This window comes from Brienomyrus brachyistius, chromosome 13, assembly GCF_023856365.1.
Source record: "Brienomyrus brachyistius isolate T26 chromosome 13, BBRACH_0.4, whole genome shotgun sequence".
NCBI lineage: Eukaryota > Metazoa > Chordata > Actinopteri > Osteoglossiformes > Mormyridae > Brienomyrus > Brienomyrus brachyistius.
The window spans coordinates 11,385,972-11,413,027 of record NC_064545.1 but is presented as its reverse complement, the minus strand read 5'-3'; the positions used below and the strand labels follow the sequence as shown (position 1 = coordinate 11,413,027).

The 27,056-nt window shown below is 49.0% G+C and overlaps 1 protein-coding gene across 2 annotated transcripts; it reads left to right on the top strand.

Annotated features, from left to right (window-relative positions):
* LOC125706079 (RNA polymerase II elongation factor ELL2-like) lies at window positions 1-26,685 on the top strand. 2 transcript variants are annotated; one of them, XM_048972571.1, is made up of 12 exons: window positions 1-158; window positions 3,600-3,647; window positions 13,391-13,518; window positions 14,522-14,685; window positions 16,431-16,681; window positions 17,389-17,513; window positions 19,971-20,079; window positions 20,248-20,668; window positions 21,637-21,700; window positions 23,425-23,596; window positions 23,685-23,729; window positions 23,928-26,685. In XM_048972571.1, exons 1-12 carry the CDS (start codon window positions 21-23, stop codon window positions 24,036-24,038), a joined length of 1,776 nt encoding a protein of 591 aa, XP_048828528.1. In that variant the 5' UTR covers window positions 1-20; the 3' UTR covers window positions 24,039-26,685. The 2 variants fall into 2 exon arrangements, with proteins under 2 accessions (XP_048828528.1, XP_048828529.1); XM_048972572.1 differs by lacking the exon at window positions 3,600-3,647.
* The last annotated feature ends 371 nt before the right edge of the window (window positions 26,686-27,056 follow it).

Sequence of the window (27,056 nt, the reverse complement as noted above, 5' to 3'; positions counted from 1 at the left end):
GATTTATTTCACTTCTAGACATGGCAGCGCTGAAGCAGGAGCATCGTTATGGTCTTTCCTGCGGAAAAATTAGCAAAAACACTCACAATAAAACACTTTATCATGTCAAGCTCACCGACACTGCCATTCGAGCGTTGGAAGCCTACCAGAACCACAAGGTAAAGCATAATTATTAGTTTTACCTCACACTTTTACAATAGTTTTTTTTATGTGTCTTCTGTCTTCTTTTCGTGCGTTGTAGTTGTATTAACAAGTTGGACTCGGTTTCAGTGGTTCTTCCTGTGGGAATGATTATAGAAATAAGTAGTACTATGACTTATTTGTGCTGTCACTTTACTCGGGGCAGATTGAATTTTCACCAGCTGGCTGTCCAGCAGGTACAACGTTGGCTGAAATGTGGCCAAACTGCAACCCAGTAAATGTTTTGCACTGTTCCCCCCCCCCAGATATAAGTAATTGCGACAAGTATAAATTGTCATTCCGTCTCATAAAGCTTCGACGATGCATTTTGCATTTTAACGGATTAAGTTTTATATTCTCCTACAGGATTTTATTTTTGACGAGGTGAATTGCTTAATATTCGTTTAAATCCAATGGAGGTGAAAAGACATAGTGTGTCTGTGTGTATAGACGCACACACTCAAGTACATACAAATACACATTTATGTTTATAAAAATATCTTAAGTTTCGAAGAGAAGAGACAGAGCTTTGAACTTTTGCTTCGTGCCTGTAAGTGTCCTTATTGAGTGCTGTGCCGTGCCGAGAGATATGCGTGCATGGCGAAGTTACTAAAGGCACCATACGCTTTCAGCGCTGGCCGTTTGGGGAAAACAGGTTTTTTGCCAGTTACTGGTTACTCAGAACGATCGATGCGAATTGCTTTTCGCATTGGGATTGTAGAACAGACACGAAACTCCCTAAACACATATTTCGGTGCTTGCAGTTTTATTTTACATATCCGTTGCTCCCATATGGGCCGAGTACCGTGACACTTAAGCATATATTTTTTTTTAGAGTGAGCATGTCGCATGTGCATTTTGTTAAGACTATTTGGTTACTTTTGCTAAGTGATTAGAAGCAAGAGTTGTACGTTTAAAATGTCCGAATACGTTCTATTGGGGATATTTTATGCCATTGTGTTTTTCATTTATATAATACTGATTTGTGTTAACAGAAGATCGTGTTTCCTTTGTGTTATAAAAGAAAAGGGGCAAATCTGTTTGCCAAGAAATGAAACACGATGTGCTACGACGAGCCATCGGGTCCCCTTTACAGAGCTGTCTTTGATATGGTGGCTTTGTGGTGTGGAGGTGAACACGCGCTACTTACTGCTGGGGAAGCAGTCATAATTTAAATTCCGCCACAATCAATTTATTAGAGTGTTGGGACCTCCTGAAGGCAGCTGGTCGAGGAGCCAGGTCAGTCACTCCCGCTGCACGATTGGCTGTCTGCGGTGTAGTTTTTGTTACCATGCTTCTTTCTGCATTACACTGCCCTTTAAACGCTTTGAGGGGGGGCGCCCGCCCCATCTCAACTCCTATTGGTCCAGATAGTGGAAGAGGAGGGGTCTTATTGGCTCGACTGCCAACTGCTTACCAATAGGAACAGGCCGTTCACTTCCCTAATCTCATGAGAGAATTTCTGTTGACACGCTTCCACTAGCAGGTATTATGTTTCTCTGAAGATCTTAAATCCTACAGTAAAAGGTTACAAAAGCAATCTTAACTCGGAGTTCAGAATTCGGAGTTTTGTGAATGTTGTTCGTATTTATCCAGTTTGTTAGATAATGCGAACTTTGCAAACAAGCTTGTTGCAAAGTGCTTTACTGTGATTTAAGGTAATTTTCAAATGGATTTTTTGGGGAAAAAAGCCATGATTGTGAAATGATATGAACCAAATGGGTATTCCCTAAACCCTTAATAGAGTACAGTTGTGCTGTACGCCAGCAAAATACTATTCATGGAAAGTACCAATGAAAACTGCAATTAAAAGTAATTATAATAATGATTCCAAGAAGTAGCAAATCCAGTTGTGTAAAGTGTATAAAAAATCTCATAACGTTGTGTAAGCTGCTGTTGTTGTGTGGACTTCAGTGGCGTTATTTATAGTGCAGGAGAATTACATGTACCGGTATTAGGGTCAGGTTGCTGCTACATTTAACGGATTTCAAACACCTTGTTGCAGCACTTTCGAATCCAATTTTCCACTCAAAGAAAAGGAACCTCATGCAGATGGACCATGCCCATCCCCCCACATGGTACTCCGGGGTTTGGATTCCTACATGTGAAAATGGGCCCTTAGCAGCTCTGATTTGGGGTGTTTTTTTTACCACGCAAGATGATGTATGTGCACTGCGCAGCCAGGTGAGGTGCCGATATGGGCCCTGTATGCTTCCCCTGGGTAATAAGCAGCCCATGCGAGCATCCACACATCCCTCACTTCTGTGAAGAAGTCGCTCCACACGCGTGATTTCTGGCAAGTAAAGGGCAATGCTCCAGTGTGACTTCAGATTGCCGTCGGCATCACGAGACACGACAGGGCCTCCGAGGCGGCTGCTCTTCGTTTTCCGCTGGCACTCAGTGGTGCGCTTTGGTCAGGCCCTGACCTTAGTCTAAGCTGCCCCCCGGGGCTCTAATGCCACCTTCATTTTGTGATGAACTGATCTTGTTTCCTCAGAGAAAAAATCATGGCTACAGATTCTGGCACATGTCACCAAATTCGGCAGGCCGAATCGGGCAGAGCGAAGGCTCGTACTACACTCCCGATTTTTAATGATTTCTCCTCTCTTCTCTCCGTTTCTTTAATGAAATGACTGGCAATAAAGCGATCGAGGCAATAAAGCGCAATAAAGACATAAACCTACTGGCTGTGTTCCTCATAAATGAGTCGAGCCGGAGAAGATGACGTGAATTCGAGAGGCAGGTGCTTCGGAAACGGTTTGCACGTGTGGCCTGGACAAACTACCACATGTAACCAAGAGCCAGTGGAGGTGTGTGGTTTGGTGCGATGATTTCAGCCACTGTTTGAGGAGAATTACCTGGACAGACTTTGTGTCAGAACCCATTAGTCCCATTAGTGCAGTTTAGGTTAACGTGGGAGCTTTGTGCTATGCAGACCTGGAGTTGTGCTCCCTTAGTAAGAAAACTCGCTGGAAATCACATGGTGTGGTGTGACCTGTGAGAGCTGATCTTGGTTATTCATTTCCGCAAATAAGGCTTCAGTGAATTTAGAGTTTACATCAGTGACAATGTAAATGCTGTTCCTATAGGAAATATCCATAGCTCAGTGCGTTCTGTGTTTCACTTGCTGGGTTTTGGACTAAATGCCACACAGTTAATTGCTTAGAGATGCAGAAAATCCATGAAAGTGCAACATATTTATTGACAGTTGTGACCTTGACCGTTTTTTTGTAAAAGTTGCACCCGGCCGTAATGACATTGTTTTATAGTATGGTGTGACGCCTTCTCCAGCCGTGACCCGGCTGCCTTGGGCACACATGTCAGAGGTGTGACGGTCCCGCCGGACTGGAGCGCTCCCCTGTCGCTGTCATGGCTGCCGTCACCATCGGTGACAGTGTCTTTCCTTTCCGTTCCTGCAGGGGTCCTTACCGAATCAGCCCACTATCTGCTTCACCGGAAACCAAGGGGTAAGTAAGGCCTGTTGACAGCGTGCCTTTGCCATTCCTGCTTTAACTGCCGGATTTCGCCAACTTGTGCCGGGAAGCTGATCTTCCGTCTCTGCCTGTTCCTGGGATCGTGAGGCGCCCAGTCCAGACTGACGGTGCTCATACTGGCTCGTTGTGGTTCTGGCTCCTGCTGTTGAGAGAGATCCGGGATTAAGTTCGAAGCTTATGTTGGATTCTCGTCAGTGTCCATCTCTTCGTTTGTTTTTTCTTTTATTCTTCTTTGCGATTAGTTTCATTGTTTTGAGGAAGCATTCAGTGATGCTGTGAGAGCTGTTGTGTCATCATGTACGATTGGGCTGTTCTGCTGCTTAATATGTAGGCTACCAATGTGTTTTATGAGTGAGCAGCTCTGGGGATTATAATTTTTTTTGTAACTCCCATAAAATTAAACCATAGCAGATAAATCATCATAACGTCAATGCTGTTCATGAACTGTACACACTGGAATCTTGCGTCAGGCCGCCGGATTATTAACTGTGGTGAAACTGCCAGATGAATCTAAATCAGATTAAATGATTGTGCGTGTGTATCTGTTTGTGTGTGTTTGTGCACTGTGTGGAATTCCGATTTGTCCAACAGTGGCTGTGCACTGCAGCCTTTGTGTGGCTGCCTGTGTTCTTCTCACATACTGGTAATCCCCCCCCCCCCCCCCGAGACCTAACTGCGTGGGTGAAAGTGGCTTGACTCGGTGCACAGCCCCCACCCCCATGTTTGCTAGAGGTCCGGAAACCTTGGAATCGACACCCTGCTCCCTTCGTTCTGCCAGCCAGGTGACTGGGTCACTGTGGAGACGAGAGGAGTATATGTGTGGGTGTATGTGTGCGTATGTGCGATGCTGATCCTAAACAGACGAGTTTATGAGGAAGCCCATGGTGACTGTCCAGGGAACAGGCTTTCCCAGGGGCTGTCATTTTAAGGCACTTTTCGTACATGGTATGAAAACTGCGGCTCAGGCAAGAATTAGCAGCGAAAGCTGTGAATTCAACCGGCGTGTCCGAGGTTAACCCAGGCAGCCGTTTCCCCAGTGATGCGTTTTGTGAGCTCCCTCTCCTCAATGGCCATCTCGCTAGCGAGCGAGTGTAGGGGATGGGGGGAGGGGGGGTGTAGTCAGTGACAGCGGGGAGCTCTCCAGGCGGGAGGAGAGGCGAGGTCCCCATGGCTGACGAGGTCCTCCTCCTTCTGAGCAGCTCTGTGATGAATAATACAAAGGCTTCCTCTATTTTTGGTAATGGAGTGTAAGCTTCCAGTGTGAGCCGATTCCTCATGCCGGCATCACCCCAGCCTGCTGTTGGGCCCCCAAGGGGCTTCCTGAGGGGCCAGGGGGCCCTCAGAGGCATTTTTTCTGGCGGTCCTCCAGAGTCTGGCAGCTGGGGCTAAGGTTGGGCTAGTCCATTTTTTTAACGTAGGTTCCTGTGTTTCCACCGTTTCATGAAGGTAGACCTGCAGTTTTCCGGGGAAATGGGGGGGGTGCGGCGTCTATGATGCAGCCAACTCGGCATGAATCAGCAGCGAATGTGTGTGTTGTTGGGGGTGGTGGCGGTATACTGCCTGTCAGACACACCTCTCCTGAGATCTGCACCAACACCCCTTAAACAGTCCATTCGGGGCTGGGCAGAGGTGTGGGTTTGACCCTCCTCCCAAACACAAGAGCCGTTCCTGTCCTAAAAAGCCGAGAAACACCAGAGGGGTCATTTTGTAAGTGGGTAGCAATTCTGGAGAGAAGAGGAGTGTGACGGTGTCATTTAGGATGCCCGGAACTAGGGCACAAGGTCAGCAAACGGTGAGGAGAGTGCGAGCTGCCGGACGCACCAGTCATGTGACCCACCAGTGGTCATGTGACCTACTAGCTTATTCTCCTACCTGAGGAAGATTAACAGAGACAGCACTGAGTGATAACTCGGTACCCGTTTGCCAGTCTTTAATCATTCGCTGTTGCTTTTCCAGAATGCTACTTTTAGAAATCCTTTTTTTATCCACTTGATTTCACAGAATGTTCCTCTGGCCAGCAGATGTTGTGGTTTGCTAATCAGAACCCCAACCCCCCCAACTCTGTTAATTGTCACCTGAATGCTGAATGCCGTTATGCCGCTGTGTGCCTCGGAGTGTCCCTGACGGCACCGATGCACTGCCTGCTGGGAATTTCCCCCTCCTGCAACATGCGGCGTTGCAGGGTGTCTCCTCTGTGCATTCTGATGCGGCCTCCGCACCCATGCCGAGCATTTCAGTACGAGATTGGCCGGTTCCGGCCAGTGTCAGCCTGCTCTGGGCTGCAGCTTTTACCCAGGGAATGTGGGGAGGACCCTGGGTCGCGCTCTGCAGGGGGCCCCGGCTGCCTGTGGGCTGGGAGGAGCGGCGTGTGCCACGTTGTTGGTATTCGTGTGTCTGTATGGGGCTCGTCAGTTTCTGGCTGGTCATCAAAAGACTAAACGTCCTCCCAGCTTGGCCCAGTGCTAATGGTTAACTTGTATTTAAGCATTTATTTCCAAAAGGTCTTTAAGGGTTCAGTGGGACACGTTAGGTTTGTCATGGTTGGGTGGGGGAGGAGGGGTCAGCATTTCCCCTTTGCTCTCAGTGCTCCTGCTTCTGTCAGCAATACTTCCTTAGCTGTATATTTTGCCTCCCTGATTCCTCTCTGGGGTGACACTCTCTTGCATGGTTGGGGCCTCACTGTGGTTAGTGTGTTCGCCCTGGAAAACACCTGTAGTGAATCCCCCTCCCCCCCAATGACATTAGTTCCCTGCCCCACTGAGGATGCGAGAAGCTTGATGGTTTGAGTGGGACCTGACCTGCTTACATAAAGATATTACACAAGTGCCCTCAAGTGCAGCCGTATGTGGAGCTAGGGAGACGGGATGACCGAGGGTGGTGTCGCTGTGGCCACCTGCACCATGTACCCCCCCCCCCCCCCCCCCATTCCTGCTATCATTCCCCCAGATTTCACCCTGTTTTGCTACCTGTGTCCTTGCTCTGACCATGGTGACTGTCCGGCCCATTGGGGAGGCTCCCAGGCTTCACGAGAGACACGAACGTGAGCCCTTTCCGGCTCCCTCGTTATCGTTGCTCCCTCATAGGAGCATGCTGGTCATACGCCTTGGTCCTTTTTTTTTACACCCATTGCTGAATGTTATTCTCTTACTCGGCTCTGTGATGTGAGGGAAGGGAACGCCAGTCTCGGCCAATCAGTAAAGGCTCTGTTTGTGCTCGCCTCATTGGTGGTAGAGGAGGGGGCTGGCAGATGTGCCCCCGGGTGCTTGGCATTTGGCAGAGTCCGCTGTGGCCGTGGAGCAGATCTGTGTAACGGCAGAGAGCTTGCTTCGCTGCAGCTCCACTTGGTGGACTTCCAAGCGATCGTCGCCATCCCTTTACCACCAAGATCCCGCCGTTAGCGGCGGCCGGGAATGCTGGGCGACTGAGCCCTGCTGGGATTCTCAGCGGGAAAAACTCCCCGGGACATTTGGGCACTCGCTCAGGAAGTCCGTCTCCACTGCTGCCCCAGTCCGATTGCTGGTCTAGCCGGGCAGAGTCCACCCGGCTGGATCGACACCCCCCCCCCACCACCATGCACTTACCCAGCATGCACCACTCCTGGCAGAAAGAAACAAAGAGTTCTTTTACCGTGCAGGGGTGGGTCTTCTGGCAGGCAGATGTGAAAAAGGTGACAGGATGTTTGTGTGGTCAGTCTATTTTTACTTGTGTCAACACGCCGGGGCCGGAGCGGACGAATAAGCGGCAGTGGTGGTGTTTCTGTGCATGAGTGCACCGTAAACATGGCTGCTGCGGGGGTGGGGCCTGCCAGGGTACAGGCTGACACTCGCCACTTGAGTTTGGGGAAATGAAATGGCACAAGTATCTGCTGTCATTTTCCGGGAGCTTCTGAGATTTGCTGGGGTGGCTTGGAGTGACAGATGAGAGGCCTGCGTGCCCATGTGTGTGTGAGCGCCCCCCCCCCGAACCAAGCCGTTCCGATTCGCGCATCTGTGTCTGCGTCTGTATCAGTGTCTGCGTTTGTGTATTTCTGTCTCTTGGTGTCTGTTTCTGTATGTGTCTGTTTCTGTATGTGTCTGTTTCTGTATGTGTCTGTGTTTCAGTGTCTGTGTGTGTCTGTGTTTCAGTGTGTCTACCTGTGTATCACAGTCTGTTTCTCTGTGTATCTGTGTCTGCCTGTCTGTTTCTGTGTGTTTGGGGAGGGATATGTCTGCAGGTCTGTGTGTGAATGCATTTTTGTTTGTGTGTGTGTGTGTGTGTGTGTGTGTGTGTGTGTGTGTGTGTGTGTGTGTGTGTGTGTGTTTCACGTTTCAGCAGGCAGTGGCTGATATATTGTGTATTTTGTAACATGTAAACTTGTTAATTTCCTTTGTTTCACTATTGTAAAATCTGTGAGGAAAACTCATCCAAAGGATAGGAAAGAAACCGTGTTTTGTCTTCAGGGGGGTAACGTTAATCACCCCTCCCCCGCTGCCCCATCCTAACTGACACATGGGGTCATGTGACCCTGGCTTTTTGTCTAGACTGGCCAATGCGCTAACATTAGCCCCCTACTCTGGCATAATGGGAGGCGTGACTTTAAGGGGATGGGAGACCTTGGATGGTGAGTGTTGACCCTTTTACCAAATGGCTGTGCAGGCAAGTGAGAATGTGTGTTTACCCAGCCACCACTGGTTCAGAGGCCAGTGATTGGCCAAACAGCCCAAGCAGTGGTTAGATTCGTATAATTAGTTGTTCCCCTTGTTGCCCCCCCTTTTCTCGGCCTCCCTCCCAGTGTTTGGTCACTTTTCTGAGCAGTTTCAATGACCCCGGGTCTTTCAACAGCTTTGTCTTCGCCCTCATGTCAGTGGTGAAAACAACTAATACGGGTTCCCCACATCTGCAGGGATGGCAGCCAGGCACAGACAGGAGCCACGCAGTTAAGTGATGTGTGCTGATGAAGATGTAGGAAGAAGTGAGGGGGGGTGGCTGGAGCTCCAGTGGGCGGAGCCTTAGTGGGTGGGGCTGGCTGACAGATTATAATGAGAAGGTGAAGTTGTGTGTGTGTGTGTGTGTGTGGGTGGCCAGGGGCCTGTTGCTTCTACACATGCACAGCCCCCCCCCCCCCCATCCTCACAGAATTAGGGTCCCCCTGCACAGAAAGATGACGGGACGCCAACCCCAGTGAAAGGAGGACATGAATATTTCATTGTTCATGCTCAGTTTGATGTGCGACATGTTTCTGTTGTTTCTTGGTGGTGGGGGGGAGTTTATGTGCATTGTACTGTGTGGGGTTGGGAGGGCTGTGGGGTTTTGTGAAGTCGAGTGACTGGGATTGCTGAGGGTTTAGGGTGTGTTGTCTGTTGGGGGCAGGGCCAGCACTGCTGCAAGGGTAATATCTCTGCCTCTGTTGATAACTTTTAGTTGGTCCTTTGCATCAATGACCCTCCTGTAAAGAGGCTCAGAGGCAGATGGGACCCCCACCCTCCGGTGTTCCTGGAAACTGTCAGTATGATACCCCCCGTGGTTGCCTGTCCTTTCAGTTTATTAGCAATGTTTCATGTAATGAAGTTCTCTTATCTGGTGGACCAGCCGCCAAAGCAAGCAGAAATTCTCCAGCTTCTACCAAGCTTGTTAATCTGTTACTTGATTCCCTTAGGAAGCCCGAAAGAGCTGCACTTAATTGATATTTCCGTTTATTTAACATGCTACTGTCTGCCCACATATGTCTGTTTTTATAGTTTTATTTTCCTGTGGAGGTCTATGGTATTTGAAGGTAGCAGGGAGGTGTTCAGTAACAGGCAGGCTGATTTCCTCCCTAATACTTCATTGCCTGTAGTGTGTGTTCTACAACCTTTTGCATTTTGATAAGACCGAAGGAACTCAACCCAAAAGCATACATCTATCATAAACACTTAATGAGGGACCTTTAGTGAGGCCTCTGGAAAGGGCTGGATAGAGCTCTAAATAGTCTGGATAGATCCAAAAAAGGCCAAATAGAGCTGGAAAAATCTGGAAAGGGTCGGATAGAGTTGGAAAGGGCTTTCGTAGGGTTGTCCGTGACTTAGGGCGGGTGAATTGCTGATTCTCGGTGCCGTCCAACATTCCTTTCCCGAGTGCAGCTGAGTAGCTGTCGGGAAGGTGAAGAAGCTTTGTTGTTCCTCCTTTCTATGAACCGGGGTCAGAAGCAGGTCAAAGGGCATAGGTGAGAAGGTTAATAGAAAGTGTTCTGAACGGATGCCAGGACCTTGGCACTGCAGTTGGGTGTGAAACTGTGACACTCCCTGTACTTAGAGAGGGATATGACAGGAAGGGCCTGCCCCTCTGAGGGATACCCATGGGGTACTGACCCCCCCCCCCCCCCCCCAACTGTCCAGCAGGCTGAGAGACCCCTGTGAGGAGTGACATCATTTTATATTTATAAAGCAAAAATAAAAACTATGGCAAAACTGAACTTATTGGTAGATGATAACTTAAGTTAACTTATTATCTACCAATAGAGTCTCGCATAAGTTGGCGTTGTTGCTGCGAGTTGCGCCAAGAAATCATTTGCTTTTGCTCAATATAATCTCTGTGGAGTCCGAAATATTTCCGTATGGCGAAAGACGAATGCTTTTTCGTGACCAGTTCTTGTTCACTATTGTCTTTCTCACTCATTTTTGTAAAATTTCTCACAAACATGCCTCAATATCTATGAGCGAGTCACAGCAAGGATGAGAATGCTTATGACTGTCTTGGAGAGTGCATGCAAAAGCTGGGGGGTAAATTGTAGACCCTTTTAAAACATGCAGTAGGTAATATTGTTCCTTTTCAATCAGTAAAATCGCAAAGGTTGCTAAATTTTGTTTTAGGGAAACTTATTGATCTCTGTTTGGTAAATCTTATGGTGTAACCTCTCCCTGACTGGGTGAATTTGATTCAAAAATATTGGAACTATACTGCAAAATGATGTTGTTTTTTGAAAATACCATACACAGGCAGCCCCTGGGTTATGAACGAGATGTGTTCCTAATATTTCAGTCGAATTTGGAGGCAAGTCGGAACAGTACTAACAACACCCTGATCCAACTTTAAATGGTAGACGGCATTCTCTTCCCTTGACCTGACAAACCACTGAAACTACACAATGTTTTCCATTGCATTTAACTCACATTTTTAGTATAATAGGCTTCATGCCAGTCGGTTCAAGTACACATTGTCCGTAAGTCAGACATTTTTAACCAGGGGACTGAATGTATAATGTCTGGACAGTATGAAGGTATGAAAAAGCCTGATCTCAACCAAGCTGCTTCAGTCCTTGCGATGTAACAATTGCATATGCATAACATGCAATATTGATATTACCTCACACAACCGCAATAGACTCCCAATTTGTCTGTATGTTGCACTGCGTATGACCTGGTTTCTCCCTTAATACCTCTGTGTGAATGGTGTGATGATGAAACTGCTGTACAGAGGTAAGGTTCAGCTGACTCCCAGGCCTGAGGATGGAATGTGGGCCATCCCTATGTTCTGTTACTCTATCTGAGGACAAGTCATTTCCATGGTCTCGGTCTCTCTCCTGGAGGTCAGGCCATCCCCGAGGTCTCAGTTTCTGTCCTTGAGGATAGGCCATCCCCATGATCTCTGTCCCCAAGGATGGACCATCCCTGCAGTCTCAGTCTCTGTTCCTAAACGAGGCTGTATCAGCCTGTATCATGTCCCCAAAGATCTTTGTGGTCTTGGTCTCTTTCTCTGAGAATGCACCATCTCCATGGTCTCTGTCCCTACGTATGGGCTGTTCCTACGTTCTCTCTGTCTGTCCCCGAGGATGGGCCGTCCCCATGGTCTGTGACCCTGAGGACGGGCCATCTCTGTCCCAAAGGGCAGGCTGTCTCCGTGGTCTTAATGTATACCCCTGAGGAATGGCTGTTCCCGCAGTGTCTGTCTCTGTCCCCAAGGACAGACCATCCCTGCTGTTTGTCTTTGTCCCCAAGGATGGGCTATCCCCGTGGTCAGTGTCCCTGAAGATGGGCCATCCTCATGGTCTGTGTCCCAGAGGATGTCCTGTCCCCTTAGTCTCTGGCTCTGTCTCCATAGCTGCCGTCTTAAAGGTTAATACTGTTTGGACGGACCCTGCCGATCGCAGCATTCAGCTGTAATCGTGATAAGCCCTTGAGTCTCACAGCATCTGTTGGGGTGCTCTGTAAGTGACAGGGAAGCCAGGGACTCAGCTTGGGTGTACAGCCAGCAAGAGGTTTTAGGGTTGGCCAGGAGGGGCGCCGTCTCTGCTGGTTACACAAGCAAGGGCCTGCTTGTGTGGTTATACGAGAAGCAGACGACCTTCTGGCCTCTGCAGAGTGATCAGCTGGAAGGGAATCTGCCTGTGGGGGAAACTGTCTTGGCTCTGACGGTGTGTTTGTAATGTGGAGGGTCTGTTAGCTTGGTGCTGTGTGTGTATAGTGTGTGTGCTGTGTGTCTGTAGTGTGTGGGTTGTGTTTGTGTGTGTCTGTCTGCTTTCCCATCTGTCCTCTGCTGGTCAGACTTTCCCAGAAGCAGCCCACAGCAGGCCGGGTAATGTTGCAGTTACCGGTGACCACATTGTCTGGCCCAATCCGGTCTGCTCCAGTCCGTGCTCTTTGCTCTGCGGCAGCTCCGTGCTGGCGAGGCCACTGGGGACACACACGAAGTCCAAGATGCCGCACAAGGAACCTGACACTTCCCTCGAGAGTGTTTATCGCTATCAGTGTGAAGTTTCCCTTCCCAAAAATGAGCGAAAGAACAATGGAGAGCGGCGAGGGCTGCGGCGGCCATGCGGACGGGTGTCGGACCCGGACCTGTCTGCATCTTTCGGCCTGGTGACTTTGACGCTCTGCAGCCGCTCGTCGGTGTTCGCTGGCAGGCCGTGGAGAGGAGATGGCAGCACCCCATGTCTCCAGGGGCTGTGATGCTGGAGGATTTGATCGTTCTTCATGATGCCTTCTGCCTTGGCTGTGGCAGATGCCCGTGCGTGACGGTGAATGACCGCGAGTGAGGCTCTGCCTGGCTGGCTGGCTGGCTGACAGGCCTCGGTGGGTTTGTATTTACCCTTTGGAGCTCGGAGCACAAGGCTGGGAGTGGCCGGTCCAGCCTGGGGCTCGAACACGTGTCGGTGACTTTGAGACCGATCAGTTTCGTCTCTGTTTCCAGGTGCTGTGAGCGCCTGTTCTGTTGCACACACCATCCACTCAAATACACTGAACGGCTGGCTATAGCGGAAAGACCTCCAAAGAATTTCCATCTGGCTGCGTGTGTGCGTGTGTGTGTGCATGACCTTAGTTCCCGTTTGGAAACATCACGCCTGCTACAGGACGCCAGGGGTACATGGCGTTCGTCCAGACACTCTGTGTGTCAGGCCTCTGACCCCACCCCCCCCCACTGTCTTTCCAGGTGAGAGCTGTCAGGTTTAAATTACGTCTGATGTGCGGCTGCGCTTCCTGTTTAATTTAATCACTGGTCCAAATAAGCAGGTGTTTTTACTTTCTAATATGAACATGGAGTGGTTTGCTAGTCACATGACCCAGCATTGGTAATGAGAAAGAGGCATGCGTGTGTGTCCTGGAGCAGGAGGGAGAGCTGGAGAGAGCAGAGGCCCGTCTGTGTGAAGGCTGGCTTAAGATGGAGAACATCATAGTCGTCAGATGTGGCGGCTGATGGTCATGTCATGTTCCAAGGGTCTCAGGATGAGCTTTGACTGTGGTCCCTGTTTCCCCACTCTGTAGTACATCAAGATCCCGGCCCCATGTGCAGACTCTGCAGATGGATTCAGACTCTTCTCCTTCTACCTGTCCAGCGACAGCAAGGACAAACCACAAGCCAGCTTGGATTGCATTCATCAGTATGTCTCTGGGTAAGCAGTACCAGAACCCCAGCCCAGTTTGTCTAGCACAGGATGTCTCTGCTCAAACGTGGCACTGCTGTGGCCTGTGGTTTTTCCTCCTTATCATAACGGGTCTTTAATGCTCCGGTATTCGTTCTTCCCTCTTGGTGATGCCCTGGTTAGCACCCCCATGTGGGGGAGGAGGGCATTAAGCTTCCCCCATAGTATCCCGCCAACTGCACGCACACAAATGTCCAGAGCTCACAACAGCACCTGCTGTGAGGGCTGTAAAAAGCCACCCCCCCTATTTGTGTGTTAGCATGCGCAGCGCTTCCATAAACTCCACATAGCGTGGTACATAATTAATCAAGACAGATGAATTCCCTTCCTTTTATTGTGGGAAAACACCACCCTCACAGGCAGTCCTAGTGTTTAGCCTGTGCTGAAATGAACCCAAGGCATTCTGGCACCTCCGATCAATCTGCTAGTGACCTGTGGCTGGTGTACACAGACCAGAGCGCCTGTACTCCGGACGTCAGGCAATAGAACCTTCCGGCAGGCTGCCACTGGATACCACCGGTTAAATATTTCACAGGTCCGGTTATCCATTGCTTAGCCAACGCGTGGGCCCTCGTTAAAGCGCCACCTCAGACGGTATACGTCATTGCTCATTAATTACCTCCCTGGTGGACGTGTCCCGGCCCCCTTCTGGTTGCTCTTAGATGTTTTATCATTGATCCATCCAGGTCGGGCCATAACACTCTGCTGGGCACCAAATCATGGTTTCTGTGCCTGTCGTGACTGGAGGCACGCAAACTAGCTGATAATATAGTAGTTAAGGGCACCGTTTCATAACCTGATGGTTGTTGGTTTAAATCCCAAGAGAAGCCCTGCTTCAATACAGTGCTTAAAATGAATCTCCTTTGTAAAAACAGGACTGTGTAGTTGTGGGGAGATCCAGCTTAATAAAGGAAGGACATTAAGTGCAGCTTCAGACTGGCATGGCCGACTGACCTTGTTTTTCGGTGCGCAGTGAGGGCCGGGAGCAGCTGGAGGGTCAGGGCAGCATCCAGGACAAGATCACGGTGTGTGCCACCGATGACTCGTACCAGGTGACGCGCGAGCGAATGTCACAAGTGGAGAAGGACATCTGGAGCCGGTCGGCCATCGAGATCAAGCCTGGCTCCACATATCCCAGTAAGCTGTCTTCCAGTCCTGATTCTTTAATATTGGTTTGGGGTCTGCAGTGCTGGAGGGTGCCCTAAGCCAGGTGGGCATAGGTTTAAGTTAAATGCTCTGCATCTCTTTGCCTGATTAGCTATGTAATAACATTATTCCCTGACCAACCTATGACTCAGTCAGGTGGGGGAAATCACTCTCTGTCCTGAGAATATAGCTCCCCCTTCCCAGAGCATGTGAACAAAATAGACGGCCATGTACGTGTGACGCCCCCTACACGATGCCATCAGGGTGAGAATTTACCATGAATGAAACAAAAGCAAAATAAGGTTAAGCCTAGCTGACGTTTACCTGTGTTAACACAGTGGGAGCCCCTCGGAGCGCTCAGCGCGGCTTTCTGTGAGTGGGGCGCCACTCTGCGCTGGGCTCTACACTGAACGGGCCGTTTGCATTTGACCGCGGTGTCGCAGTTTACGGGAAACACCCCTCGCTGCTACATCAAGAGCAATTGGATGAATTGGATGATTGTAAACAAAGAAAGCGTCTCTCATAATGAGCCAGCAGCACTGTCCACGATTTAAACGCAAGCGCAGTGGGAACAGAACACACTCGTGTCCTTTAAGAAAGGAACAGTTGTAGCTTATTCAACATTACTGTAATTACCTGAAAATGTGTGAACAGAAATGCATTTTAATTCAATTTCAGCTGTACCTCACTGGGCCGAAACGTATCAATCTCACGGCCTGACGTTGTTGTCTGACGTTGAGTTTTTCAGGCCATATTCAAGTGGTAGTTCTGGATATGGAAATCTTTTTAGTTCACAGGGCTAACATTTGTGCACTTGGCAGATTACGCACATTCAGCTCCCCCCCCACTCCCCTCACCATCACCCAAAATAACTAATTTTACATCCAGCCTTACAGCTGGCCTCAGATTGTCTCAGGCTGAACTTTTTGATTTCGTGCTTCCAATAAATATTTAAATGTGAGCTTTCAGCGTTCCCTTTGGAAACGTCCCTGCAACACAAACATGTGGCGTAGTGATTAACAGCCCTCACCCCCCCCCCGTCTGCCGTGTCTGTGCTCTCCACTAAGCAGGGACCTCGCAATTGCGGGGCTGTTCAGCCATTGATGGTTCAGGAAGGGTAGGAGTTACGAGCTGGACTCGCATCCATCCGTCTGTGTTCCAGCCCCTAATCCTGGTCAGGGCTAATGAAATCTCTGGCTGAGTGTACATAACACACAATAAAATGTTCATCTTGTGTATTAACAAGAATAAGCACATAGTTGGAGTGCAAGGCAATTCTGCATGTTTAGCAAACTGTCAGTAAACACAAACGAGCAGTTCTTTGGAAAGACGAGTCACCCTGCACTGCCGCGCCCCCTTTTGACTATGTGGTGTGTCCATCGTGGTTAACTAACACAAGTAGTGGTCCCAGTCAGTAGCCAGTCCTGGTCCTGTAGTCGTCTACAGGGCTAGATTTCCTGCACATCGGGTGAAGTGTGTGAGCCCCCCGTAGCATGAAGAGGGTGAGGGCTCTGTTTAACATCTGAGGATGAGTGCTGTTCTTTTCTGATGGCATCTTGTAAGCTCCTCCTCTGGTCTCCTCAGATACAACACTCTGCTTTGCACTCTTGCTTCACTTTAGCTTCCCCAGGAGACGAAAAGTTTCGGAAAATAATGAGATTCAACAATCATTTGAAAATGATTTCCCTTTTAACCCAAGGGAGAGTGATGGAGAATTGTTTTGATTTGACTTGCAGGCAAGTGTGTACGGATCCAGAAGAGGCCAGCACCTCCCAGTGGGGCGGACGGCCCGCACAGACACTCCCCCAACGGCAGGAGGACCGGCGTGGGAGCCCCGGGGGGCCCAAGTGCTCTGCGGCCCCTTCGGGATCGCCTTATCCACCTGCTGGCCCTTAAGCCCTACCGCAAGCCGGAGCTGCTGCTGTGGTTGGAGAGGGACCGGGCCACCCCCAGGGACAAAGCCGACCTGAGCACCGTTCTGGAGGAGGTACAGCCTGCTGCCTGGGTGGACGGAGTCTGTGGGAAGGGGCAAGGCTATATGAGCAGTGGGTGAGGCAGACGTACAGGCCCAGGGTGACACAATGGTGCCTAAACAGGACATGACTTCAGAGTATCTTTCAGATGCCCCCCAAAACCCCTGCTGTTTCCATAGTGATGAAGAGTAGAACACATTCTTGCGTCAGTGCACTGGGTATAAACCCGTATTTATCTGTGGTTTGAATTTGTATACATGAGCATCACTCCTTTGGGGGGAATTCTGGGTAAATGCCAAGAGGGAATTGAGGAAGCTTCTGGTGGGACTGCTGGGATTATTTGCGCGCATGGTTGTGCAGATGAGCTGGACAGAGAGTTGGCTGTGACGTGTTTGGATACATGTGGGTATTTTTAATGACTTTCTCTCTTTTTGGGATGTGATAAGGTCAGGTGGAGACATCCTTTCTGAGGAAAATGTTGTGCTCCAAATTCATCATAAATTGTGAATAATTTAAGAGCATTGCTAATTATCCACATGTAATGACTGCTGGTGTGTTTGAATTATTCATCACAAGAATTTAATACCCATCTCGCCACTGCATTTTAATAATCTTTAATAGTTAGCCAGTGCAGATGCCGAGCTGATTGCGCTTGGGGCTTTCGCCGAGCGTGTTAGCCATGTGCTGAGCCCGAGAGCTGCTGTTTTCAACTCCGCTGCAGGTCGCCAAGCTGAACCCCAAGGACCAGAGCTTCACTCTGAAGGAGGAGCTCTACAGGCAGGTCCAGAAGGACTGGCCCGGATACCAGGAGGAGGAGCGACAGCTTGTCCACAGGCTGCTGACAAGGTCGCGTCCCTCACTATTAGCGGTAGCAACATCTCTGACGCGGCTGTACTCACAGTTAACATTAGCACCATCACACATGTGGCTTCCTTTACCTGTAACATACACCACAGCCGCTGTAGCTTCCTTACCATTAGCATTAGCAGCATTGCTTACATTGCTGTACTCGGTTAACATTAGCGTCATAGCCTCTAGTTTCCTTACTATTAGCATTAGCAGCATCGCTGTCATGGCTGTACTCACAGTTGGCATCGGCAGCACAACCTCTGTAACTTCCGTACTATTAGCATTAGCAGCATTACTTGCATGGCTGTACTCACAGTTAGCATTAGTGTCGTCCCCTGTACAGCCTCCTTTACTATTAGCATTAGCAGCATTACTTGCATGGCTGTACTCACAGTTAGCATTAGTGTCGTCCCCTGTACAGCCTCCTTTACTTTTAGCATTAGCAGCATTACTTGCATGGCTGTACTCACAGTTAGCATTAGTGTCGTCCCCTGTACAGCCTCCTTTACTTTTAGCATTAGCAGCATTACTTGCATGGCTGTACTCACAGTTAGCATTAGTGTCGTCCCCTGTACAGCCTCCTTTACTATTAGCATTAGCAGCATTACTTGCATGGCTGTACTCACAGTTAGCATTAGTGTCGTCCCCTGTACAGCCTCCTTTACTTTTAGCATTAGCAGCATTACTTGCATGGCTGTACTCACAGTTAGCATTAGTGTCGTCCCCTGTACAGCCTCCTTTACTTTTAGCATTAGCAGCATTACTTGCATGGCTGTACTCACAGTTAGCATTAGTGTCGTCCCCTGTACAGCCTCCTTTACTTTTAGCATTAGCAGCATTACTTGCATGGCTGTACTCACAGTTAGCATTAGTGTCGTCCCCTGTACAGCCTCCTTTACTTTTAGCATTAGCAGCATTGCTTACATGCATGTACTCAGAATTAGGGTGTCCTTCCTTGCTGTTAGCATTATAATTCTCTGTTGTACATGTCCTAGAGTTTAGCATTAGCATCACAGTCCACGCAGCTGCCTTTTGTTTTCCACGATACACACAGTTGCTGATACTCCGTTAGCAGACCCCTGCACGTGCCCCCGTGGCAGGAGCAAGTGCTCGTGTTTACACCGGAAAATGCAGTTATGCGATGCATGCAAGGTTTTGGTTTATCCATGCAAGTCTAATCAGTTACCCTCGTCCCACAGAGTCACTTTTCTGGCAATTAAATTTGTGTAGCCTGTGGACTGCCTCATTTCAGCTGGAATCAAAGTTACTTTTCAGCAGACAGACTGGTGAATTGCATGTCAGAGCAGAGGAGTGGTGAAAAATCACAGCTCCAAAGAGCAAAGCTTAAAATGAGTCATTTTACAAGCGTAAACTGGACCCCCCCCCCACTAAGCAGTTCTGGGTTTAGGGTGATCACTCTTCTCCAGTTACTGTCCAGGCGAACGTCCTGGAGCTGATTTCTAAGCCTCCAATGTGTGTGTGTGGATTATATTTATGTTGCATTATACGGACCAAATGTTCCCCACAATATAATGAAACCTGTAATTTTGAAGATTTTGGGACCTTTTCAGGCTCCCACAAATATCTGTGAATGCAATCAAACAACTAACAATGCCAAAAGTCTTGTACTTTGTTTGGTTACTTATGGTTAAGGTTAGGGCTGGGCAGGGGTTAAGGTCGTCATGTTGGGATAGAAATGAATGATGGAAATGAGTCCCCACAAAGATACCATTAACAACTGTGTTCTTGCCTGTGCCTGTGTGTGTATGAGTACTGCAGTAGCTTTGTCTTCCATTGGTTTAGTACTGTGATTTGATTATCTTGAACTCCTAATTCCTAATTGTCAGTTAATTCTCCCGCATCGCTCCCTCCCCAACCACCTCAAACAGTCCGTTGATGATTCCAGAAGATTAATTCTCAGAAATGTCACTGGAGACGTCTCTTGCTTTTGATTACATTGATGCCCTGGGGCCAGCGACTTGTTTGAATAATCAGTTTCCCTATGCAAGCTCCTCTCCATCCTCTCCTTTAGAGAAAGGTAGAGTCTGTCCATCGAGAGTGACTCTGAGTAGTGGGTGCTGTAACACGGCCGAGGAAGTTGCAGGAAGCTGATTGGCCTTCTAGTGGTTGAGGGTCCTTGTGGGGAATCATGTGACCTGTTTTTTGTTACCTGTTGATGGGGGCCTGGTCTGGCACCTGGAACAACCTGTGAACAAACTGTTTACTGTAGTTGGAGACACATTCTGGAAGGTTCTCTGAGACCATTAGGGCCATGCGTGCGTGCCTTGTTCTGGTTATGTTCAGCCAGGACCTTGGTGGATTTGGAAAAGGGAGGGGAATTGCTTATTGTCCGTTTGTGGTCCTTAGCTACTGCCTCACATGCCGGACTCCGGCCGGGCCGTGAGGAGCGTGCCCTCCCTGCCGGCACAGCCTGAATCTCTCCTTGTTCTCCAGAAAGCTGCAGGGCAGCAACCAGTGGAAGCCGCCGCAGCCGAGCCCTTCATTCCACAGAGCCCCCGGGGACGCCCCCTCTCCCCCCGGCTCTGTCAGGAATCTCACAGCGGTGAGTTTCACACCCCGGGGCAGAGAGAGAACTGCCCCTTTATGTGCACTCTTTATTTTTCTGGCATCGCAGCAGGCGTGTAGGAAGCCGGCTTGGTTTATTTTCCGAGGGCTGTGATTCGCGAGACCTGCAGCTGGCCGGACACTCACTGTCTCTCTTGTCCAACAGAAACGCTCTGTGCCTTCTGACACACCCGACACCCAGGGCCACAAGAAAGCCCGGCCTGAGCATGGGCCCCAGGCTCCGCTCACCTCCGCAGGCGAGGCCCTGGGTTCTTTTGCCAGCCGCGGGGGCCCCGTCCCACCTGGCTTCGATGCTCCCCAGCCGTCACAGAGACCTGCCAGCCAGAGCGAGCTCTCCTCGCCAGCTCACCGTGGCTCCGCCTCCTCCGCCTTACCCAGCACAGAGCCGCTACCACCACCGCCAAGGCCTGACCCGGGATTGACGGACGACGTGCAGCCTGTGGGCGGCCTGCACAGGAAGAGGAAGTCCAAGAAACACAAGGAGAAAGAGAAGGAGCGTGTGAAAGATGGGAGCCAGAGGCCGGAGATCAGCCCGGACCTCAAGCGAGGCTTGGAGCCCCTGGACGGTAGGAGACTGCCGAACACCGGTAGGGAATGGGCTCACGCCCACAATTCTGCCATCGCTGTACACATGCAGGCGTGTGAGGCAACTGTTAGTGAAGATAATGATGGAAAGCCAGGGAGCACTGTAACCCCCCTCCCCCTCCAGGCAGTAAACTTGCAAAACTGGTTTTTAAAGTTGTATTTAAAGGTGCAGGAACCCGCCTCCCAAGGTCTACATCTGTCATATGCAGTGTCCTGTATGTGTGTGTGTGTGTGCGTGTGCTTTCGCATGCAAATCTGTAATTATTACATTCAACTTTCTTCGGTCCCCACAAGGATAAACCTCAGTTTTAGAGAAATCTTTTTTTTTTTTTTTTTCTTTTTAATACAATCCCAAAAAAATCCCAAAAGACTTGTACTTAGGTTAGGGCTGGTTAGGAGTTAAGGTTTTCATTGTTGGGATTAGGGTTTTGCCCATAGAAATGAACGGTCCTCCAAAGATATGAGTACAGGTCGTGTGTGTGTGTGTGTGTGTGTGTGTGTGTGTGTGTGTGTGTGTGTGTGTGTGTGTGTGTGTGTGTGTGTGTGTGTGTGTGTGTGTGTGTGTGTGTGTGTGTGTGTGTGTGTGTGTGTGTGTGTGTGTGTGTGTGTGTGTGTGTGTGTGTGTGTGTGTGTGTGTGTGTGGATTAGGTTTATATTATTTTGTGGGGACCAAATTAATGGAGAGTGTCCACAAAGATATGTGTGTTCGTGCGCACACACGTGCCCCCCAACCCCTGCCCCCACATCCCCTGCCACATTTCATGATGTTCTGTTAATGAGTGCTGACTGTGTGTCAGCCGTCCTGTAACCCCCCCCCCCCCCCCCCTTCCTGGCCGCCTCTGTCTGCCGTGATGGATGAGTCCGCCCGCCCACCCTTATCAGCGCGTCACATTCTCCTTGACAGCTCAGATATACTTTTTTTTTTTTGTTTATCTGTCTCCGCCTCCAGGCCATGAGGGGGCCAGCGAACCGGCTTCCCCAGACACCCCCACAGAGATCCCAGACTACCTGATGTGAGTGGGGCCGTTGTGTGGGTGGGGCCGTTGTGTGGGTGGGGCCGTTGTGTGGGTGGGGCCGTTGTGTGGGTGGGGCTGGTGTGTGGGCGGGGCCATCTGCTGTCACCATCGTGTTACTGTCACATACAATGTCTGTACAAAACAGGCATCTCACTGTACCCTGAATGATATGTTCACGCTTGTGTGCATGATAGAGATGCAGTTTCTTGCTGAGCTTCCTAACAGGTGTCTGATTAACTGAAGCAAAGAATATATTCTACACAGTTCTGCTTTTATAAATGGCTGTGGGAAGAGAAATCCCCATTTCTCCATCTGGTCAAACAGACGTGTGTCAAATCGCAAAATTCCCTTTCATGCCTACCTAACCAAGAAGGCCTGCCCACTTACTGTAACACTCCCATGTGCTGTCAGCCTCTTCTAGGGCCATCTCATTGTTTGAAATGCTGCAGTCGCCATTTTTAAATGGAAATGCACCCAGGAATTCACTTTGCTATTGGCAATATTAATACAAAAAATCGTACCTTGTACCGTTTCCAGCCACCTGTCGTCATAAAGCCTGCCGATTAGTGCGCAGTGGGGAGCAGAAATCCAGAAAATAAATGGAGAAATTTAAAAACCGCCCATTAGGTTGCATATATGTATTGAGAAAGACCCGTTCAGAGAAAGAAAACATGTGCTGCAGTGTCTCAGTATCTTGAGCCCTGAGAATCCGTCTCTGTGGCAGAGCTGTGCTGCTGTGGACGGTGTAGGGCTCCTGTGTGCCCCATCATTACTGCCACCTGCAGACCAGAAAAGTCATTGCGCTGTCACTGAACAGCTCTTGATTTCAAAGCTGATATGGTAACTGAATAACAGCTGAATATAACCCCCCCCCCCATTCTGTTTACACATAAGTAAACAACTCATTTTTATCTTGTGTCACTGTTGTAAACTGTAATATTTGGACAGTACGATTCATCTTTCATATGCCCTTAGACATATTTACGTTCCGTCTTGCTTTAAAAACTGAGTGGATGCTTGAAACAAAAACAGGCATGGGACATATCTCAGAACAATCTACTTCTGTGACATCGTATCGGGCTAAATGTATATTTTCCACGCAGCCTGTGGCTCTGCGGGCTGGGACTCGGCAGGGTGCCAAGTGAATTGGCCACGGTCAGCAGTTATTGTACCCTTGGGCCCCCTGAGAGAGGCTCTTGGCCTCCCAGAGACTGGCTGACCCTCAGTTCTCAATTCTGTGTCACTTCAGATAAAAGCATCTGCTCAATAAAATAAAATAAAAATATTTGAATGCAGAATTCATGTAATTTCTATTGTATTTTTTTAACTATGGAATGAAATACATTAGGATTAATTCCCAATGATGATAATTATGCACCATTTTTTTTTTTATATAGTCAGGCTCTGAATCTTGATCTGGAAGCTTTATTGAATTTTTTTCCCCATTTTTATCATGGTGAACTGAAAGTGGGGGCTCGCATATTCCTGAGTTGGAGCATACTTTCTGAGGCCTGGGCTCAGGGTGCCTGAGCACTTACCCAACACAAGAGAGTTCAGGATGGGGAGCGGATGCCATCACGCCCCTTAGCTACGCGGGTCGCACGGCTCTGCTGCTTCTCATGAATCATTGCTGCCTCCCAACTCCAAAGAGAGGTTTGCAGATGACTCATCTGGCTTGGTAGCTTACGTCACCCCCCCCCCCCCCCCCCCTTTCCCGTCAGAAATTACATCGGCATCACGGAGCTGGAGCAGCGCCAAAGGTACAGCGACGATTTCTGCGCTGAGTACGAGGAGTACAGGAATCTGCACTCGCGCATCGGCAGCATCACGCAGATGTTCATCCAGCTAGGCTCCAAGATGAAGAGCCTGTCGCCCGGCACGAAGGAGTATAAGGTACGCCTTTGGGTGGTGGAGGTGGGCATGCGGGGGAGGGCTGCTGCCACCTGGTGTCCCTCTAAACACACTGTCGTGTCTCTTTCAGGTTATGGAGGTTCAGATCCTGGACAAGTACAGGAAGTATAAGAAGGTGAGGCATTGTGGGTAGGGTGAGTCAGGGCTTGTAGTGCATAAATATCGGTAAATATCACTGCATGCCGTTTTAGGTTACAAATGAAATAATTTGCCGATGCTCAGAGTCGACACGTCACGTGTTTGTTAAGCTGACCGCACGCGGTTCTTGCCATTTCCTCCCGATGACCTTCACTGGCTCTGTGCTACTCCGCAGAAGTTCCCCGACTACCGAGAGGAGAAGAAGCGCTGTGAGTACCTGCACCGGAAGCTGTCGCACATCAAGGGGCTCATCTCGGAGTACGACCGCTCGCGTGCCGCCTCCTAGCCACGGACACTGACCACCGACCTGTGATTTTCAAGGACCTCCGCTCACGTATCGACCCTTTGTGTAGTATGTGGATTGGTTAGCGTGTGAAGTCTCGTTCTTGGCCAAATTTTTCCTCTTGTAGCTGGAAAATAAAATGCTTCTGCAGGCTACCGTTAATGGTTACAGGCCAGAGCGTCGCGCTGCTGGGAGTGTCGGAGCCGCCATGCCTGGGGCTCTGCCGGCCAGACGAGCTTCTCTTATTCACATGTATTTATCCGGAAGCCCTGATGCTGAGGCCAGCGATAATGAAGGTGACTCAGATCTCTGACGTATGAGGATGAATACAGTCTGCTGCCTTGTTTCACCCACTGCCAAACCGCTCACTGGCCATGCTTAGAATAATCAGAAGGAACCAGTAGCTGGCCGGGATTTTTGATGGTGCTTCTTCATCTTACCTGTGATAGGCCGAACTTGCAAGGTGAGCGAGGCTGAATCAGTTACCGTGGAAGCCTGAATTGGAGACCGGCACGCGCGTCTCACTCTCTGAGCACCCAAATTCCAGGGTTTCGCTTCTCATCTCACATAAACGCATATTCAAGCATTTATTTTTCAGGCAGATTTAGATTTTTTTATTTTTTATTTTTTATTTTTTTTTACTTCCGGGTCGCTGTTCATCTCAAACACCTGTGTGTTTCTGCTGTGATTTCATTCCTTGTAACACTAATAGGGACACATTTGGTCAGGCCAGTGGCGAGGGTTTTCTGCGGGGGGTGGGGGGGGGACATTCTCTCCAGGCCAGGTCAGTGGCTGCTATGGGACTTGCTACCCCCCCTGTCTGATGAAGCCCAGCTCACCCCCATCCTGACTGTGACAGGCTGTCATTTTCTGTCACCCCAGTGTTATTGATTTACTGCAGCTGGCCACTGGTCTGCAGGACCCCCCCCCTGCCGTCCGGATGCAGTATCCCCTCGGCATTCGGCTCTCTCAATGCTCAGGCTGTCTGCCCCTGGGCTTCCGATGTTGGTGGGGGGGGGTGTCAGGCCTGGACTGGTTCAGGTCTGAGATGCAGCAGCTGGGGGGTGATGGATTTGCCAAAAGGACGTGGTTTCTGTCCTGAAGCCAGTGGAGTAAAGTTTCTGCCCATGTGCTATTGTCTGTCCATTTAGATGCCTTAAATAAAGCAGACCACATGAAACTACTACTATTACTGTACTTGGCTATAGCTCACCACTTGAATGTGCTCTATTTCAGTCTTAAATGCCAGTGTCCTCCTCTATACTGCTGTGTCTTGGTCTCAGCCACACTATCAATCAGTGTGGGCACTTTTCTATTCTTTAAATGGGAGGGGGAAAGGCCTGGGATTTTTTTCCCCCGAGTTTTATGCATGTGTACTGTGTTCCTCATATAGACTGTGGTTTCTGCAGTAGAATGGGTTCATTTCGCTCCTGTAAATGTGCTTTAAATGCTTCGATTCATCTGATTTCTGCCGGAAAAGGGTTCCAGAATCAAAAAAAGTGTAACTAAAAAAAATGTTTTTTAGGGTTAAGGTTTTTCTGTGGAGTATTAGATGTATGTTGTTGCTTTTCTCGTCAGAAAGCGGGGCCGTCGAGGGTGTATCTGCCTGATTTGCTGGCCGATTGGGGCTTGTGTGCTGCCATATGTAACATAGCCGATAGCCGCAGTCTTAGAAGATGATAGATTTGACTCCATCGACGATATCTGCTGTTTATTTTCATCTTAATTTATTTCCTTTTTAGATGTACACGGCCCGTGCCGCCAGTCGGTGGAGTCGGATCTGCGTATAGGTGTCAGGTACGCGGTGGCACCTTTGCCGACCTGGGTCACTGGCTTGGGGTGACGGTGCACTGGTACTATGGTACCTTGTACCGTTTCAGCCATCTGTCGTCATAAAGCCTGCCGATAGTACGCAGTGGGGAGCCGAAATCCAGAAAGTAAATGGAGAAATTTAAAAACCGCCCATTAGTTTTCTTGCCGGTTTTGGGTGAATGTGCCTTCTGTGGGGTGGGGTGGGGTGAGGTGCAGGAGTGTTAATAACTCGGGTTTTACCTGTTAAGTGGGACCAAGTGAAATGCATTTGAATGCGTGTCATATACGGAAGAAAATGTGTGCACTCAAATGCATCGTGTCTCTAAATTGCATTTTACAAATGCCTGATACTTGTGCAAACCTGCAGCTTTTAAAGAAAGGTGATCCATGGAATCTCGCTGCAGAACTGTTGAGCGTGTCTGTACTTTTTCCAATGCAAAAGAGTCACTTTTAATGAACTGAAAATGCGCGAACAAAACAAATCTATCGTTTAGGGAATTCTCTGTTTAATCTTTTTGTGGTTTCTTTTTCTTTTGATGTAAGTACATGTCTTAGAAATGTGAAAAAAAAATCTGGTATATGTCTCTGCGTTTTGTCCTATTTGTAGGAAAGATTTGTGTAAGAAATAATTTATTGTAAGTTGTTTTTTCCCCCGTTTTCCCTTTGCACAACCTTTTCAAAAATTTTCAAAGCTGACCGGACTTCCCTGTATAGAGGGAAATGGGATATTTATTTTTGCAAACATCTCATTCAAAGGCCATATATCACCAACCACTCTAAGTTTGGGGGAAAATACAGTGTATTTAATGTCTTAAAAAAAATAAACGTCTTTTCATCAGCTGTGGTTTCTCTTGTTATTTGATGACTCCACCAGATGGCAGTAAGGAATCGGTTTAGGACGGAGGACAGACGCCTTAAATGGGATTTCAGGTGTTTAGTCTGTAGAAAGGTGTTTGCTTTTTAATTCATTAACCTATAGAATCGCTTCAGTCTATGGAATCTGGAAAAATAAGAAAAATGGGCTAATTAAACAGTGTTAATCTGTGAGCCTCTGCCCTTTTTCGGGCTTTGGACCTGAGATTTACTGCATCCCAACTGCTGCTGCTGCCCGGGAGATGAACTTTGAGAATCGATGAAGTAAAGAGCGGCAAGTAACCAAAATGTCCCTGAATGTTTTCACACTGAAGAATTTGGGTAGCGGGTGCCTCT